This window comes from Piliocolobus tephrosceles, chromosome 13 (assembly GCF_002776525.5).
Source record: "Piliocolobus tephrosceles isolate RC106 chromosome 13, ASM277652v3, whole genome shotgun sequence".
NCBI lineage: Eukaryota > Metazoa > Chordata > Mammalia > Primates > Cercopithecidae > Piliocolobus > Piliocolobus tephrosceles.
In genome coordinates this window covers 112,775,491-112,794,464 of record NC_045446.1, presented here as the reverse complement: position 1 = coordinate 112,794,464, position 18,974 = coordinate 112,775,491, and the positions used below count along the sequence as shown (strand labels likewise).

The 18,974-nt window shown below is 47.2% G+C and overlaps 1 protein-coding gene across 1 annotated transcript in view; it reads left to right on the top strand.

Moving 5' to 3' along the window:
* The first annotated feature begins 9,484 nt into the window (after nucleotides 1–9,484).
* Nucleotides 9,485–18,974, top strand: part of CLMP (CXADR like membrane protein) — a 116,093-nt gene continuing 106,603 nt past the window's right edge. Inside the window, exon 1 of the mRNA XM_031936707.1 lies at nucleotides 9,485–9,827. Within this exon, the coding sequence (XP_031792567.1) occupies nucleotides 9,800–9,827 (28 nt within the window). The 5' untranslated portion in view covers nucleotides 9,485–9,799. The remainder of the gene's footprint in view (nucleotides 9,828–18,974) is intronic.

Here is an 18,974-nt window from a genome sequence, read left to right as displayed (position 1 = left end):
AAAGAAAGAAAGAAAGAAAGAAAGAAAGAAAGAAAGAAAGAAAGAAAAGAAAATAGTTCTAGTGACACCAGGTTAGCTTCTACTTGACATGCCAGGCCCAACTCCAGCCACAAATCTCACCGAAGCATTCCACTGGTCTCCAGAGAAAGTACTCAGATAACTTGAGCATATCCATGACTTGCTTTTAGGGATAATGAACTCAAAGTACATATCCTACTCATAGGAATTTCATGTCTTCAATATGAGCGAGAATTCATCATACAGATTCATGTTACATAAAGGCATCTCCCACCACATCTGGAGGGTAGGTGTGCGAGTCTACGTGGGTGAAGATGAGTGAGTGTTCCAAGAAGGATTACATAGCTGAGAGGATCAGCAGGTTCTCAAACAATTCAAACTTTGGGAAGTTCCTTTGTGTCTATAAGGTGGCTTCTTTATCTTTATCCATCTCTGCTCACTTTAGAGGCATGAATTAGACTGTATCTTTAAAGGGCTTCAGAAGATGGTGCTTTGTGATTAAGAGGCGGGATGATATCTGATCATCTCCAGAGTTATTACATCACCTGGCAAGAATTATCAGATTCCCCATAATGCAGTTTGGAAGAGTGAAGGAGCTCAGGGCATCTGAGACTGGGACTGGCAATCACGTCTGAATCTCTCAGCCTTGGGTATTCAAGTCCTATCAACCTCAAATGCCCCCTCCTCCGTGAAGCAGTCCCTGATCACTACACAGGAAGAAATAGTTACCCTTGAAATTCAACAGCTCTTCATCTCTGCCTTTATCAGGGCAATGACTGTGTTTTGTCTTAGATTTATGGTTATTTAAGAGTGCATTATGTATCCTAAGAAAATTAGCCCTTTAGGGACGAAATCCAGTTCTGGTTTGCACGGAGTATAAAGCAAATATTTCCCCTAAGCTCCCTAGCAGACTTCTCTTATCCATTGATAAGACTCCTTGGCTAGAATCCTGTCACATGGCCTTCCCTGGGGGCGAGGAGGCCTGGAAAGCAGATGTCTGACCTTTTAGCTTCTATGGTGGAGGTAGGCAAGAGAGGGTATTAGGAACGGGGCTGCGTGAGCCAGTGACCAGTGTCTTTCGGACCTGTCTTTGTGCTGGGCACATCCTCCGGGAAGTCAGGGGAGAGGCCCCACCACGAGCCTTGGGCCCAGCTCGTGTTCCCTCTGTGTCTGCTCTGTCTGTCATGGATCTCCACACCAGTCTGAAATGGATTGATTCTCTACAACACGGGGTACGGAGTAGCATGACCGACTCAAGTCAGGTCCTGCCAGTTCCTGCAAGCTACACTCCTTTATCATGCTTACCTCACATTCACAAAGAACCTGAGTTGACAAAGCACTAGCTTCCCTATTTTCTCCAGATACATAACTGAGACCTAACATACATAATGTACATACATAACAGAACCTCACACAGAGAGGCTCATCGTTTATTCAAGTTGACTCAGTAGGTGACAGTACGGGAGAGGCTGCATCCTGGTCTCCTGACGTCACCCCTCATGCTCTATCCAGTATCCTCCACTGAGTCTTGGACACTGGTTTCAGGCCATGGCTGGCATATGCCCCACTCCACCTCCTGGGACAGTGTCATCAGGAAAGGTGCACATCAATGCAAGAGGCTGCAAGACTGTTCTGAGTGTATGTCACGCATCTGTGTGTGTGCGTGTGGTGGGTGGGAAGACGGGGGATGCTTCTCCTCCCCTCCCATCTCCTCAGCCTGGCCATCGCTGCCATCAGTCTTGTCACTGAGCAGCTGCAAGCAGCTGCTGACAGCTCCCAGCATCTCAGCCACAAAATAAATGAGTTCCCCGCAGGCAGGACACCAGTGGCATAATGAGGCCTCGCATAGATTCTTCTTGGTTTTATTTTATGGCTTCTAATGAGCTTCATCCAATCCAAAAAAAAAAAAAAAAAAAAAAAAGCCCAGCTCTTCCCTGGGCCCTGTCTCACCTGTTTCTGCCAGCAGACACCATGAGTTTTTTATTCTCGTTCCTGACCTTTGAGGAAGAGGCAGGGTCACTCCGTGTGGTAATCTTGCACACTCTAGAAGGAGAATGGGGCTGGTTGCTAGGCAACCTGCTTTCCAGCTTGACTCTGTCTCTAACTTGAGTTTGACCCAGAGATAGCACATCTCCTGGCTGGGATTCAGTCTACAAAGTGAGGAAGTTACACCAAAAGGAACTCTAACGGCCTGCCCAGCTTGATAGTGGACACAGCAGCTGCATAGAGGTGGAACAAATGCAGACTTACAGGCTGGAGACACATTTTTTAGGCTGAATGAATGAAAAGTACATGAGCGCTTATGCTAGCTGAGGACAGCTAGCTGCCCTTGTCCAGCTGGGAAGATAGGAAGATTCCGGTCTGTGGTTTGGTGGTCTGTGTTCTCTGCCATGTGCTTACATGTCAACAAAGGGAAACATGCTGCTGGATTTTCAGAAAAATCACCGAGGGGTCTGACTGGAGAATGAAGCCAGACACGCGTCTGGTCACCTACCTGATGGCTTCTCCCTTCGGGGAGAGGTTGCTCACAATCACAGCAGGTCAGCACAAGACAGTGGCAAGAGCGCTGAACAAAGAGTCAGGCTGGGGTTCTTATAACTTTTGTGCTACCAACTAGCTAGTTGGCCCTAGCCACGTTGCCGTCCCTCTCTGCACTTGTGTCATTTTCTGTAAAATATAGAAGTTCGATTGAATGTCTCTGATATCCCCTTCAATCTAACAATCTGAAATGTATTGCCTGTTCTTATTCCTGTCTCATTTGGCTCCCTTATGAAGACAGCTTGTCTAGTGGGTAATTCTGAGTATCATTAACCAAAGAAAAGCCTGCTTTTGATCTCAACCCAGAGTTGGGGACCGATGTGAGGGAGGAGAGAGCATGAAAACACTTTTTACTACTCCTTCTGCTGTGTGTTTCTAAGGAAGTCACTAGACTTCAATTCCCCGCCTAGAGGAAGGAGATGTTATCATCCCCTTTCTCTGAGAGGTGAAAGGATTCCTGAAGATCCAGTTACAATGCATTCTGGAATCATGGCATATTTTGCTGCATTAATTAAGGGGGAAGAGAGAAGGGCATTGCTTGCTGAGCAACAACAGTGTGCCTGCCCTATCCTAGGTTCCTGCCTGCCTGCCTGCCTTCCTTCCCTCCTTCCTTCCTTCCTTCCTTCCTTCCTTCCTTCCTTTCTCTCTCTCTCTCTCTCTCTCTCTTTCTTGTCTCACCCTCTTGCCTAGGCTGGAGAGTGGCATGATCTCAGCTCACTGCAACCTCCACCTCCTGGGTTCAAGCGATTCTCCTGTCTCAGCCTCCCAAGTAGCTGGGACTACAGGCACATGCCACCAGGCCTGGCTAATTTTTTTTGTATTTTTAGTAGAAACAGGGTTTTACCATGTTGGTCAGGCTGGTCTTGAACTCCTGACCTTAGGTGATCCACTGGCTTGGCCTCCCAACCTGCTGGGATTACATGTGGTCTCGATCTCCTGACCTCATGATCCACCCGCCTTGGCCTCCTAAAGTGCTGGGATTACTAGGTGTTTTCTTTATAGAGTCTCCTGTTATCTTCTCAACAACCATATGAGAAATCTTACAGATGAAACAACGTAGGCTGAGGTTAAGAAATACACCCAAGTTAGGCACAGTCAGGAGAGTGGCCAGAATTCAAAATCAGCCTGTCTTCCTCCAGAACCACCTCTGCCGGTGTAACTTTAGCAGGAATTAAAAGTAACATGTGGGAGAAACTGGAAAAGCCCAGGCCTAGCTGAGGCCAGGCATGAAGCTGGTTCACAAAGCAACATCCTACTGTAATGCCTTAGGCTCTGCAGCAGCTACAGACACCTTCTCTGCTTTTTGTCTTGGCTCTTTACTCTTCCACTGGCCCTCCTGGAAGGCCTGCTGGGCTGGAGGGATGCGTCTATGCATCCTGAGTGCTGGCGGGAAGATGGAGGCTGAGATCCTTTCTTCACCATCAAATGTCCTGCAGGAAACATCAACCCCACAAAGTCCCTGCCTCCTCAGCCGACCACATAGATCAGTGCTTGGGACTGTCACTGTACAACGTGTGCCTTACCCTCTATTAGCACACAGGGTTCTCAGTCACAGTCTTAAAAAAGTTGCCCGGTCAAGGCCCTGAAAGCCAGCTGGGGCCTCTTACTGTCCAGCCATAAGAGAAATAACATACTGAATAGCCAAGCCAAGAAGCATCCTTGCAGGACAGGAAAGAATATATAAAGATAACCTTGTTTTAATAGAAAAAAGGAAATGAGACAGAAGTTGGCTCTTTTACTGCAGGGAATGGAATCCTATGAACTCAACTTTAGTTTTAGTTGGAACAAATATTTTCTGAGCCTCCTATGTGCGAGACACTGCAGCAGTCACCTCCTCTTATTATAATTCCATTTCTTCGTCCCCAGGTCCTGGGCTCAGAAGAAAGAAAGGCTCAGTGAAGTCAAGGGGCCTATTCAGAACTACTGGAAGCCCAGACTTGCTGCCTTTTCACCCAGAACTCTTTCCATCATTCCACAGCTGCCTTCTGCTAAGTGTCCTCATGAGCTTGTATTATCATCTGTAAGGTTGGGCCTGGACCTCAAAAGGTGGATTCTGGACCTCAGAAAGATTAAAAGACATGGACCATGGCCAGGGGCAGTGGCTCATGCCTGTAATCCTAGCACTTTGGGAGACTGAGACAGGTGGATTGCCTGAGCTCAGGAGTTCAAGCCCAGCCTGGGCAACATGGTGAAACCCCGTCTCTACTAAAATACAAAAACTCAGCCAGGCGTGGTGGCAGGCGCCTGTAATCCCAGCTACTCAGGAGGCTGAGGCACAAGAATTGCTTGAACCCATCAAGCAGAGGTTGCAGTGAGCCGAGATTGTGACACTGCACTCCAGCCTGGGCAACAAAGCAAAACTCTGTCTCAAAAAAAAAAAAAAAAAAGACATGGTCCCTGGTTGCCAGGTATGAGATGAGAGAAGAGAACAGATCTCCATCTCCCCTTCAGCTCACAGCACTTTTCTCCCAGGATGTCTTTTTGGCATCTCCTACACTAGGTGTAGGGTCCTGCTGTGATCTCCATAGCACTCTGCCCTTTCCCGAGCACAGCATTTCTCACTCCACGTTGTAATTGCTTATTGGTTTTTCATTTCCCTTAACTCACCAGAATCTTCTACAGGACAAGAACAACTTTTCCTTTGTTCACCATTGATTTTCCAGTGTTTGGCGTATTGTAGGTGTTTAACCACGATTTGCTGAATTATTGATTGAAAGAAAGAATAGAAAGATGGATGGAGGGATGGAGGGATGATCATTTATCAGCTCTTCAGTTACCATGTCTCCAAGTAATTGGGTAATTTATCGTTCTATTCCTGACAAGTTAACTTCCCCAACTGCCCTAGTTTGTCAGCAGTACTATCAAAAGACAGTGAGGTGTAAAAGGTTTGAATCTCCTGACTTTATACCCTGCTTCAATCATTTACTAACCATGGGATGATATGCAATTTATTTAATCTTGTTAAACCTTAGTTTCTTCATTGTAATATGATATTGTGATTCCTATTAATCATGCTTATAATCTCTGGAATATACCAGGGGTAGAAAAATGGTCGGTATCAATCTTGGCATATGTAACAATATATGTCATTTATACTCAGATTTGGTGCCTCTTTTCTCTTCCACTTCTTTCACCCACAATGACTACTATATACTTAACCCTATCTAATCTTTCTTCCCAATGTCTTCTACATTGTTTCACTACCTCATCTTATCTGCCTGTTTAATGCAATAAGTCCTAAACCGTTCCTGTCCTTCAGGTTTCTTTTGCAATGCATCATACACTCCCGTTGATGGCTCTAGAATTCCTGTAAAGGAGAGGTTTAAGGTGGTACTCTTTGGCGCCCCAGAAATTGGGAAGGACAAGGGAGTGTCTTGAAGCTGCATATGTACATCAGTCCATGACAAAGGCAGCTTGATAGATATGAAAGGGTCGCGAGAGTTCTCCACCCTGGCCAAACCTTGGAGTCATCTCTGGGCAGAAGCAGCCTATTTCCACTTCCTAAAATATGGTTCTCATCAAGGTGATTTTTCTTAAATTTGTTTCAAAGAGCCTGGAGGAGACACTGCATAATGAGTTCTAGAATCCTTTGCCTCACATTCAGAACTTGTCACAATTGTGCCCCCCAGGGCATTTTGCTTCAACAACAATTTTTATTTCAAGCATTTCATTTCATTCAAGGCCCCTCAATATGCTATTCCTAACTCCATGTCTTTGTCCAGGAATGCCCCCGCTCCCGGCCCTCCCCAGCTCCTCTCTTCTATTGAAATTCTGTTCATCCCCCAAGGGCTGGTTCCATCATTGCTCTCCTCCGCAATCACCCCAGCCTAAGGTGCTCCTTCCTTTCTTGGAGTTCCCACTGTTTTTTATCGTCAGGATAATGTACCCTGGCATTTAACTATCTAACGTTCTTGTATTGTTGTTGAAACATTTCCCATGTTGGTGTTATTTCTCCCTCTGAACTGAGAGGTCCATTCAGGGTAAGGACTATCTCATACTCTTTGGATCCTCCGAGACACCCAGCCCAGAGTGGGTCCCAGCACTGGTGGGGATGCGATGTGAGTTACAAACCACCCCAGAAGCACTCTCTCTGCTCTTCCTGCCCACAGACCCATGACAATAGAAAAGAGGTTTCAGATTTAGAGGCAGACATCTTCAGGGACCCAAAGATCCTCCTTCAAAAAATATGTGTAATACAGGCTACAAGACTTGGGATTGGGAAAATTTGAGTGTTTGTGACCCAATCTCAGTCTAATCATTTCCTGTGCTGGTGACTAATGACCTAGAGCCGAAGGCTCCTGCTACCTTCGGCTTGAGCAACTGCGTTTAAACACTTATCTGCCTACACCCACACACATCTGTCTTCATGCGCACACCAGCCCTCAATCAATAAACAGCATGGGCAGTACCAAGTTCTCAAGAAAGGCCATGAGCAGTGGTGGGGTGGAGGTGGGGCTTTAAAACTTGTGCAAAAACCCCACCTCTAGAAAGAAATAAAAAGGGGGAATCTGGGTGAAGAATTTTTGTACTATTTTTCAACTTTTTTGTAAGCCCGAAATGTCAAAAAAAAATTAATTATAAAGCAGAAACAACAAAAAAGTTACCTTCTATATATAGTTTTTCTGTCACTTTCTCCAGCCTTTAGGAATTACTGGTTTTGGCTGAGGATGGCTCATGCCTGTAATCCCAGCACTTTGGGAGGCCGAGTCAGGTGAATCGCTTGAGCCCAGGAGTTTGAGACCAGCCTGGGTAACACAGCGAAACCCAGTCTCCACAAAAAATACAAATATTAGCCGGGCATAATGGTGTGAGCCTGTAGTCTCAGCTACTTGGAAGGCTGAGGTGGGAGGACCACTTGTGCCCAGGAGGCAGAGGTTGCAGTGAACCTGGGTGAGAGTGAGGCTCTGTCTCAAAAAAAAAAAAAAAGAGTGGCGGCTTTTTTCAACATATTCATTTACAAATTATAGTTGTGAATGTATCTATTTCCCCTGTTAGACAATTAGTATAAAATGGCAAATAAAGTTACTTTGGAGTCAGAGACCTTTTAAACACCTCTCAATATAAAAAAAAATATTTTTAAATATTAGAATATTAATATTGGAATAGACCCATTTTAATATTTTGTGATCTGGGGCAAGATACTTAGCCTAAGTTATAGCTTCCTTGTCTTCCTATTTATGCTAAGGAATGGTGATTTTTTTCAATGACTATCCCTTAGCAGTATAATAAAAATGATATAAAAAGTCAATAAGATGATTCTGGGTCCATAGTTGGTGTTCATGACATACTCCTTCCAGATTTTTTTAAATGTCAGCTTCCAAGTTCTACTCACTTTGTGCCCTCACACCTACACTTCTTCTTCTTTTTTTTTTCCCCACACCTAAACATTTTTAGGTGAAGCACCTGGCACAGTGTGGATGCCTAACACATCGGTATTGAAGGGGTGAGGGAGTGGAAAATGCTGCAATTCTTCTAAAGCAATGCTCCAGCTGATCCGCGAGCCCTAGGAACAGCCTCTGCTTTTGCAAATCCTCTGAGTGACCTTGTGAAACTTCCATAACCTCTCCAGGCCTTTGCTTTCCTAGTCTGCGAAATGGGACGGGTTTTCATTACACATTTGCATTGCATTGCAAATGTGTGACTCGGCAGCCCACCGGCCCTGGCGGGGTTCATCTTTCTTCTCAAGAGCGCTGGCCCCAGCTTCCACCTTGGGCTCAGGCGAGGCCAAAGGTGAGCGATTGCGTCCTCATGTCTCCGGGCGGCTGAGGGAGAAACCCTCCAGCGACATCCAGAGACTGGGACCAGAGTTTCTGAGAGGCCCTGGGCACAAGGTCAGGGCAGCAGGTCCGGGCAGCCTTTCCTAATCTCGCCGCCTCCGGCTGCCGCTGAGCAGCAGGGTAGTGAAGGGCAGACTCCCAGGGGCCGACCCTGGGGCTGGGCTGCTCGGTTCCGCGGAACCCACCGTCCGCCCCAGTCCGGCCGCCAGCCTCCTGCCCTCCGTGAGCCTCCTGGGCCGGGTTCCCGGAGCCAGGGGGATTCTGCTCCCTCTGCCTGCTGTTCTTTCTGAAAGGGGGTGGTGCACATTTTGGCCAGGGCCACGTGCAGCGCACTTTGCTGCAAAGCATCTCAATAGACCTCTTTCCACGGAGCTGTGGGTCCCCTTCCCCTGGGTGCTGGCTAGCTTAGCTCTTTTCGGGATCTGAAGGAGCGCTGCTGCAAATACCGACAGCAGAAAGCGAGCGAACGCGAAAGGCCCCGGGAAAGCCAGGCCAAGGGGGGTCGCCGGGTGCCACATTAGGCAGTCGGTGGGAAGAGCCCTGGCCGGCCGGGCGCTGGCTGCCTTCGCTGCCTACCTCTGCCCCCCGCCGTCGGCCTGGTCAGTCTGGTGGCTTCACACTAACAGAACCAGACGGGGAGGGAGAGGAGAGGCGAGAAGAGGGCAGAGTACAGAGGGGAGAGGGCATGAGGAGACGAGGAGGGAGAGGCAAGAATGCAAATAAGGAGACCTGGAGACGAAGACATGGAAGAGAGAAAGGTCAGATTTCTGAGAGACAGGGAAGCAGAGAGAAACGAGAGTAAGAAAGAAGCGAGAGAGAAGTGGAGAGGACAAAGTGAGAGCAGAGCTCTAGGAACGGACAAGGCCTCGTCCACGGGCTGTCAGCCGAGGTGTCACCAATGCCCCCTGCACAGAATCAATCCTACGCCCGGCGCCTCTTAACCCACCCGCCTCTGCACGGCCCCAAGTCTCCCCTGGCCCCCCCTACCCGGTCAGCTCACGCTTCTCCCCGACCGGCCCCCACCGCTAACCCCAAACGGTGCGCGGGAGGGAGGGAGGGAAGGAGGGAACAGCGAGAGAGCGAGGGAGGGGCTGCGGTAGGAGGCAACCATGTGGTTCCAGCTGAATTTTTTTTTCCCTCTCTCTTTCTTCACTCCTTTTTCTTTCCAAACAGGGAAAAGTGTTCCACAAAGCGGTAGCGCCTTTCCGCCTCGCGTTTCCCTCCCTGACCCTGGTCCCGGCTCCTGTCCGGGCGCGAGCTGGTGGGGCGAGGGCCGGGAGCCCATCTGCTCCCGGGGGCGCGGGGCGCGGGGCGCGGGGCCGGCTTCCGCCCGGCACATGGCTGCAGCCACCCAGTGCGCACCCCGAGGCGCCGCGCCCAGCTCGCCCGAGGTCCGTCGGAGGCGCCCGGCCGCCCCGGAGCCAGGCAGCGGCTGAGCGGGGAAGCTCCCGCGTCCGGGAATCGGGATGTCCCTCCTCCTCCTCCTCTTGCTAGGTGAGTGCCTCTGGGAGGGCGGGAGTTTGGATGGCCGTGGGCAAACGCAGCCCTGCGTCCGGGAAACACGCTGCTTCTGACCGAGTGTCCCCGCAGCCCCTGGAGCGAGCCGGCTTTTCCGTCCCTGCCTCCTGGCCACGGAGGAGCACATCTGGCAACCGAGGGCCGCCCAGTCGGCCATCGAGATCGTCTCGCACATCTGGGCCCTTGAACGGACTTGGGGAATCGTTTGATGTGCAGGGTCCTCTTTAGGGCGGTGTTTAGTTTCTGGTGTATCTGGGAAAAGTGGAGAATTGGTGGAGGGAAGGTTTATGCAGGAATTTTTGTGCCAGGTTCCTGAGGGTGGGGGTTTTTTGTTGTTGTTTCAAACAGGCGCCTCCGAGGCTCAGATTAGAAACAGATGTGTTAAAGGGTGAGCAGAGTGGGGGACAGGCAGGGTGGGAGAGGAAAGGGGAGAGGGAAAAAGGGCAGGGCCCAAGGAGCACCAGGAAGATGCAAATGCTCCAAGTGACCCAGGGAAGGAAGGAAAAGGGGAAAGAGTACGGGTTGGGAAGCAGAGAGAAAAAGAGGAGAACAGGAATGTGAAACAGAAGGGCAAGGCTGGGGGAGACGGAGCACAGAGAGTGAAGAAGACTTGGAAAAAACGGAGCGGAGGAGCCAGAACAGAGGGAAATGAGCAAGCACCACTTTTTCCTGAAACAGGCTCCGGAGCAAAGGGAAGAGTCCTCCTGAGCGTCCCTTCCTGGGGTCCCCCAGGCAGGATTCTTGGGGCCTCAGAGGCCCTTAGGCAGAGGCAGGTTTGCAGGAGAGGACATCAGGGATGTGGGTGGTAGGAGCCCACAGGAGGGACTGGGAATATCTGAGGAGCCAGGGCAGGAAAGGCAGGCAGGGAGAGCCAAGGGCAGGTCATACTATGCACCCTGAAGCGTGGGATCCACTGGAGACAGGCCCAACAGTTAGCTGGAGATCCGAAAATCAAAGAGTCAGCCAGGTGTGGTCAAGAGTGAGCACTACCCTGAACGCCAGGCCACAGGAGAACTAACTAGTCCTGGTTTTAAACTGACTAGCTGGGTGGCCTCAGACAACTTACTCCTTATCCAGGGCTTCTATGTCTTTAGCTCTGGAAAGAGAATATTAGATGGTTCCTAAGTCCCTTCTAGCCTTCAGCACCAGAGGTTTGAAGGAGGCTGGTGTCTGGAAGAACCACCAAACCCTGAAATACGTGGCTAGAGTGCTCTGTCTTTTTTGAAACTTTACAAACCAACTAAACTATATGCATACCCATCTAGGCCAGCCTCAGGCTGATAATCACTCAAGTTAGAGAAATGAAAGAGGTGGGCTAAGCCAAACTATTGCTCAAATAGGGCAGGTGGGGGGTGGGTTATTTTCTAAACTCCTTTAGACATTAGCCAAATATTGCAATACTGTTCCTGTGCACATCTGGCGCAGCTGGATGGCACCTTTGTTCCCTTTACTGGACTCTACCACTAAGTTACCAATCACCAGATATTCAGTTGAATGAAACTTCAGAGCTGCGTTATTAAAAATAGCTAATAGTCGTTGTTATACTGAACACTTTATATGTACTATCTTGGTAACTCATTTGCTCTTCACACCAAGCCTGTTGACTGTCCAGCCATCCCTGTTGTCTACCCTCATGTTACAGATGAAGAAACCAAGGTGTAAAAAGGCCAGGTAACTTGCTCAAGGCCACACACTCATAATTAGGAGAGATGGAATTTGGGTGCAGGCCACCTGCCTCTAGAGAGAGCTTGCTAAAGCGCATTGCTTTACAGCCTCCTGTGGCTGCAGAGATCCTCAAAGTGCTTACCCTCTACCACACCTGGCTGGCTCTTTGGTCTCACCATCCTCTTCATGGAATGTAAGATGTCAGCGTGACCTATAGGAGAGAGGTCTGGGAAAGGGAAACAAAAGTCACACTTTTTGAGCACCTGTCCTTGTTTAAGAAGTGGTTTGGAGCCATGGAATGCTTGGACACTGTTCAGCAAAGCCAGAAAGAAAACACACCAAGTTGTCTGAATCCTGAAATCATCATACTGGTCCTTTAAAGGGGCAGTTCCAGGGCTGTTTCTGATCATGGCTGGCATGATTTTTGGCGTATCTTTCTCTAATGATTGCAGAGTATCAGACAAGGGCTGGGAGGGTGGAGAGTGTTCATCGTCTGAACTATGGGCCAGTTGACTCCGTGCTTCCTGGACCTTCCAATGAGTGAGGTCAAATAACCCGCCTCTCTGATATGAATGAATAAGTAGTGCTCTGAGCCCCAAGGAGAAGAGAGAAGGGGTCCTCTTCTGACCCGCTATCCTGCCCCACTCCCCTAACGTTCCAGTCCTCATTGTGCCACCTTAACTTCTCTCCTTGACGACTAGAGCAGCTGCCACATTCCTGCCCTGCCTGTCCTCTCTCCTCCATTCTGCACACTGCTACCCAAGTAACCCTGTGAGGCCGCTGGTAGAATGCACAAAGCTGGGACTTAGGAGTCTGGCAACCTCTCCAGGTTCTTGTTCTGACTCCCTTATCTGTACAATGGGCATAGGGGTGGGGGAATGTTAAATTCAAAATTTCTGTAATTCTATGGTTTTTCTCCTTTCTTCCAAAAATCTTTAGTAGCCTCATTGTTTTTAGTGTTGAGTACAAACACTTCATTCTGACATCAAAGACTTTACATGTCATTCACAGCTCTTCCTCTCCTCAGCCCCAGATACTCGGTAGGGAACCTGAATTACTTCATGCGCCCAAAACACGTCCCATGCTTCTAATTCTACACTTTTGTTTATGATAATCCCCCCACCAAGACTGCCTCCTTATTTCCTGCCCCTGCAGATCAAAATCATGTTCATTCCCCAAGTTTCACCTCAAATGCCACTTTCTCCATACACCAGTCCATGTTATCACCAGCTGAATATGCTTTTTTTTTGAGTAGTCTATTGGACCTTTGAGTACCAACAGCCTTCCTCTTATGACACTTTGTATTATGTTGTTCCAAATGCTTATCTAACACCCCATTAGACTGGAAGCTTCGTGAAGACAGGGACAGTGTCTCATTCACCCGTGAACCATGTTCAGTACCTTGCATAAACACTTGGGAACTATTTGTTAAGAGATAATTGGATTTTTTTAATATTTGAAATGTTTAAGGTCAAGAGAGGTGAAAAATTTGGAAGATCACTAACCTTTGACTGGGGGATAACCCAATAGCGAGGAGCCCAGTTCTAATTCAGCTTGCTTTGAGCTTCCTTGTCTATTAATGCAAATAGGACCAGTCCTATTTTTTAAAAATTCTACAAAGAACATGACAGGGATAGGGACCAGATAATATATTTGTCATACAAATTTATTTTATCTTGTGTGTGCTAATGCCAGATTAAAAATAAGACTTCTCTGTTGAAACTTCTGCCAGGATGGGGAAGGAGCTTGGTTTCGCAGAAAGTGAGTTTGAAGAAGGCATGAATACACAGTCCATTGGTCTGTAAGATAATGACAGGTCTCAGTAGGATTCCATGTCCTACCCTCATCTTCCCACGTTAATGGTGATGGTCATAATAATGATATATATATATTTCACATCCTATTTTTGTCTTTTTCTCATCTGGGCAGGGTACACATGAGTATTATTTCATGAATGTATCTAATGATGATGGATATTTTTTAAAGGTAGAATCAAAGATTGCCGGAACTAGAGGAAAACTAAGAGACTATTGAAATCAATGGTTCTTAAATTTTTGAGTCCCAGATCCTTTTTAGAATCTGATGAAAATCACAAAACCACTTCTTAGAAAAAGACATGTATACTTCAAACTTGCCAATAATATTTAAGACCTCATTGAGACCTCCTGATATACCTTTCCTTGGAACCCAAGTTAATCTTTGATCTAAACTTACCCCTTCTTTTAGCATGAAGAAACCAAAATTCAGACAGAGGTTTGGCGAAGGTTATACAGCTAGCTTGGTAAAAGGGCCAAGACTGGAACCCTAATTCCATGATCTGTCCTATTACACATTTTTGAAATAGAAAAATGTTTCTACTTCCTTTTCAGCTCATGTACTTAAGCTTCAAGATCACAGCTGCTCTTGTGATGCTTCAGTTAAGTGAGCTAAATGCTGAATAATTGGCATTGGTTTTTATTACATGAGAAATTGCCTGAAAAATCAGGCAGGCGTCATAACATTTCAATTTAGTCAACGTAATTGGAAGTCCTAGGAACTCTGCAGTGTCATGTATGTCTGGTGTATTCAGGAGAAAGGAATTAATACCCAAAGTCCCAAAGATGTGGGTGTATGTGTACAAGGAACAGGACTGGAAATTAATAGCTTTAGCTCCTTAATCATTTTTCTGGGTGAGCCTAGGAAAATCATACCACTCTGAGCCTTAGTTTTCTCCTTTATAAAATGAAAATATGAGATTAAGGTTATCTCTAAGTTTCCTTATACCACTAACATTCTCTGAGTTTTTTTAATTCTGAGAATTTTCTGGCTGGTCCAGATGTGGTTGTGATCAGGAACAGATGGGTGTCACCATGCTTACTGATTTTTTCAGGCACTGTTCACTCATGGCAATTGGTAGCACATTATGATAAACCAAGAAGGGTCAACGAACTAATTGGAAGAGAACAGTAGTAGCCTCCGTCCTGGAACTGCGCTGTGGCACTATTAGCCAGGGAGCACCATTCAGGTTCAGGGTGATGGCCCGATCCCCCCACCCAGGAAGTTCAGTAACTGAAATACTCACCAAAATGACCTCATCTTAAGCAGGGTTACCTACAGAACAGCCTCAAGCATGGATACCCAGGATAGACTTCAGTGCAGAGGGGCTATGGTGTAAAATTATTTGTAAGCATAAGCTCTTTTTTTTTTTTTTTTTGAGACAGAGTCTTTCTCTCACCTAGGCTAGAGTACAGTGGTGCAATCTCCACTCACTACAACCTCTGCCTCCCAAGTTCAAGCGATTCTCCTGACTCAGCCTCCTGAGTAGCTGGGATTACAGGCATCCACCACCACGTCCGGCTAATTTTTTGTATTTTTAATAGAGATGGGGTTTCACCATGTTGGCCATGCTGGTCTCGAACTCCTCAAGTGATCTGCCCACCTCGGCCTCCCAAAGTGCTGGGATTACAGGCGTGAGCCACCGCCCCCGGCCATTTTCTTCTACTTTTAAAATTAAGGCATAATGTGCATGTAAAGCACACCTAGTAAATGTATAGCTTAATGGATACCTTGCCTGGATTTGCACTTGTAGTTGGATTTTGAAATATGAAATGTATTACTAGCCCACCTGTAGTACTCTAAAGGGGATTATATGGGCAGGAATACTATGACAGTATAATTAATTTCTAACATTTGTACAAGGTTTAGCAGTTTACGAAGTACATTAACATACCTTATCCACCTCAGATCACTCTTTGAGAGTATCATTATTACTCCATTTTACAGATACATACATGGAGGCTCAGAGAAGTAAAGTGAGCTTCTTTCTCTAGAATACACTGTGAGTAAACAGCTGAGCTAGGATCCCAACCCAGGACTTTGGATTCCAAAAACCATGTGTTTTCCACTTACCAGGAGGTTACCACATGGTGATTCTGAAATCAAGGCTCTGTGTTACTAAGAAGAGTGGATCAGGCCGAAGCAGAGGCTTCATCGTTAAACCCCAAAGTGGAAAGTTCTGCCGAACATTTATTACCCATCCCTTCCCTCACTCCATTCCAATGGTTAAGAAATGTATTTGGATGACTATTGTGTATAACTGAGAACTACTTCTACATACATTGTATATGGATTACTAGTGTTCCTTCTAATATATCAGAAGACCCTTCTAGTGTTCAAGAGGTCAGATGCTTTGGGGTCAGATGCATGAGCTTCCCTTGTTAGTACTATCCTGAGACTGTGGATGATGAGGTTTATGGATTGGGTATGACTCACCTAATGTGTTGCTTTTCCTACTTAAAGTGCTGTTTTCAGCAGTTCCGACTTGTTTCCTAAAGAAAAAAATGCAAACCATACCTTCCTCCCCTTCAAGTTCTGATTATCTGAGTGTCTGGATTCTGAAAAAATAAAGGTTTATTTCCTTTGGCACCGTGCAGACCAAAATGGGGAAGAATGCCGAAATGAAACCTTTATTTTGTTAGCAGCAGTCAGTTGGGTGACTGTGTGTGGAGCCTCAGCCAAAGCCTGGCGGTGATAAGACTGAATGCTGCTTTGTTTCAAAAGCAGGCAGGGGAGAAAGCTGTTTCCTTTGTGCCCATACTGAGAAGAGAAAATGGGCAACTATCTTCAGAATAGTCCCTCAGTGGGTGTGGAATATTGAGGGTTTTTGTAAGAGGGGCAGCAAGGGGGATGTGGAAAGTTCAGGTCATCAACGGTGGCAGAGGAGAAGAAAGGAGAGGAGGAGGAGGAGGAGGAAGAAGAGGAGGAAGAGGAGGAGGAAGGCATAGAGACTGTAGAGGATGAAAAAGCTAAGCTAAGCTGACCTCCCGGTGTTTACAGAGCAGCCTCTGAGCACGTTCTGTTTCACGGATGGCGGGAGCAGCTCACTGATGTCCCTTTTAAGATCTTCTTTAGGGCTTACATCCAAGCTGTAACATTTCCTGCTTCAGGCACACGCTCTCTCACACAAAACAATTACAGAGCGGGTGCGCCTGCTACAGTTTGGGCCCCTAGCTGGGCTCTGAGACCCTGATCTCACAAAAGGCTCCCTTTCTACCTTCTAAGAATTCAGATCAGTGGGAGAGATGTATTCACAAACAAGGAATGTCAGATACACGAGGAGGCGATTTTGGAGGAAAGTACCAAGGATTCTAGGAGTCCCAAAGAGGAAGCTGCTTCATTACGTGCTGGCTGCTGTGTATTTCTTCTCATGCAGGTCTTCAGGGGCTGTGTCTGATATCCCCATGCCCCTCACAGCACTTGCTCATTATTGAGATCGCACTAAATAAGCAGTCGGTGGGTTGATGGATCACCCATCAGCATCAGAAAGGAGTAGAATTAATCAATGCATCCTTGGCATTCAGCCAGGAGCTTCCTGGAGAGATTGAGACTCCAGTGTCCTTGCCTATTGAAGGTTATGGTCTCATTCTTCATCACAACCTGCCAGCAACACAGCTACCTCTAGGTGCTCATCCCTCATGGGATGTTTTCTGAAAAGAGGAAAGAAAAAAATGTGTAACCGTGAATTTGGATCTCTTAATTAAGAATGGCCATATATTCACTCCAGGTTTGTATCTTATTACTCCACGTGGAAAATGAATAGGATCAAGCCAAAGAGGAATTTTCTGTTCCAGGAGAAATTCATTGTATAAAGCAGAGACTCAGCCCCAGTAGAGTCATACTTCTTTTCTTGGTGGGGGAGGAAAGAGGGAAAATGAAATCCCTGAGAGGGAAATTGCTTTGTGACTTCATTGTTTAAATTTAGGCTTGGGTTTGTGGGGATCGTTCAGACTTAGAGCAATAAGCCTTCTAACCCAACCTCTGTCACTTCTCATTACTTCCAATGACAGTTCCAATTATTTCCAATCACTCTTCAAGGGAACAGCAGGGAAGGCGCACATGGCTTCCACGTAGACCAACCGCGGAGCAACCGCTGTAAGAATCGGCCCCTGGGGTCCCTAGACCCTGCTGGAAGCCAGGCTTGTCCACTTCAAAATTGTGTGACCTTGGGCAAGTTACTTCACCTCCCTAACCTCAGGTTTTCATCAGCCATTGCATCTAGTAAGGATGTCGTAGAGTTTTTTTTATGAAAATTACATGAGGTGTTGTATAAGAATTTTAATGCTCTGCTTAGTACATAATAAATAGTAAATGAATGTCTGCTGTTATTATCATGAGTTTCCTTTCTGGGGGAGGGTCAGTTCATGGGTATTTGGAGGGTCTGCTTGAAGTCAGCACCCGCACTGGGGGCTTTGGCCCCTGTGGTTCCTCACCCTACAGGCGAGTCCCTAATGTTCTTTGGGGAATATTGCTCTGCTCCAGGTCCATAATGGGCTCACAGATTCTGGCCGGGCTCAGTGGCTCATGCCTGTAATCCCAGCACTTTGGGAGGCCGAGGCGAGTGGATCACGGGAGGTCAGGAGTTCGAGACCAGCGTGGCCAACATGGCTGGGCATGGTGACACACGCCTGTAATCCCAGCTACTCGGGAGGCTGAGGCAGGAGGAGCATTTGAACCCGGGAGGCGGAGGTTGCAGCAGTGAGTTGAGATCGTGCCACTGCACTCCAGCCTCTGGGTGACAGGGCGAGACACCATCTCAAAAAAAAAAAAAATGAGGCTCACAGATTGTGCCCCAGCTCTCCACAGCTGCTCTGGGAGAGCAACTTTTTGTGTTATTTAGCCCTAGGAAAGAGGTGCCCTTCTATGCCGCTTGGCATATCACAGCTGTGAATCTTCTTTTCCTGGGTTCTACCCTCTTGACTCATGCCCCTGAGTACCTGTGCCAACTTAGGCTGCCTCAGCCTGGGCATATAACTGGTTGGTTCATTTCTGTTTTCAGTATTAAGTAATGTTTAATTGAGCAAGTACTATGGACTAGGCATCGTGCTAGGGATTTCCAGACAAGTAATTTCTATATTCTTACAACAACCTGTGAGATTGGTATTATGGCCCCTATATTACAGGATACGAAAGTGAGACATGAGAGGTAAGGTATTCCATCCTAGGCAGTACAGCTTGAATAGAGCAAAACAGCAGACGCGAGCAGAATGTGCCCTCTCCAGCACTGATCCGGGAAGTAGGCACGACGAGACAGCCAGGTCACATAGGTACGGTGACACACAAACGGACGGGAGGCCACTGGGAGGCCTGACCTTGGCCTAACAAGGAGCTGCAAGTTCCTTATCCCCCAGTTTCCAGGCAGTCATTTGTCCTGATCAAAACTAGACTCCACCGAGCCCCACACCCAGATTCAAGATGTGTTGAATTATGTTTCTTTTTTAAATAGGAGGAAAGGAAAACCTCAAGGTGAGAAGAAAAATCTGTTTGTTTTTTTCTTCCCACTGACCTGAACAGTAAAGCGCGATTTTTCTCCTCATTAAAGAGGGCTAAACTGGTGTCCCAGATTCCTGCGAGCCTAGAATTCCCGCTCAGAATGAAGTCCTGGGCCAGGCAGGCAGAGTCTGGGTTTTCAGTGGAGGCCTG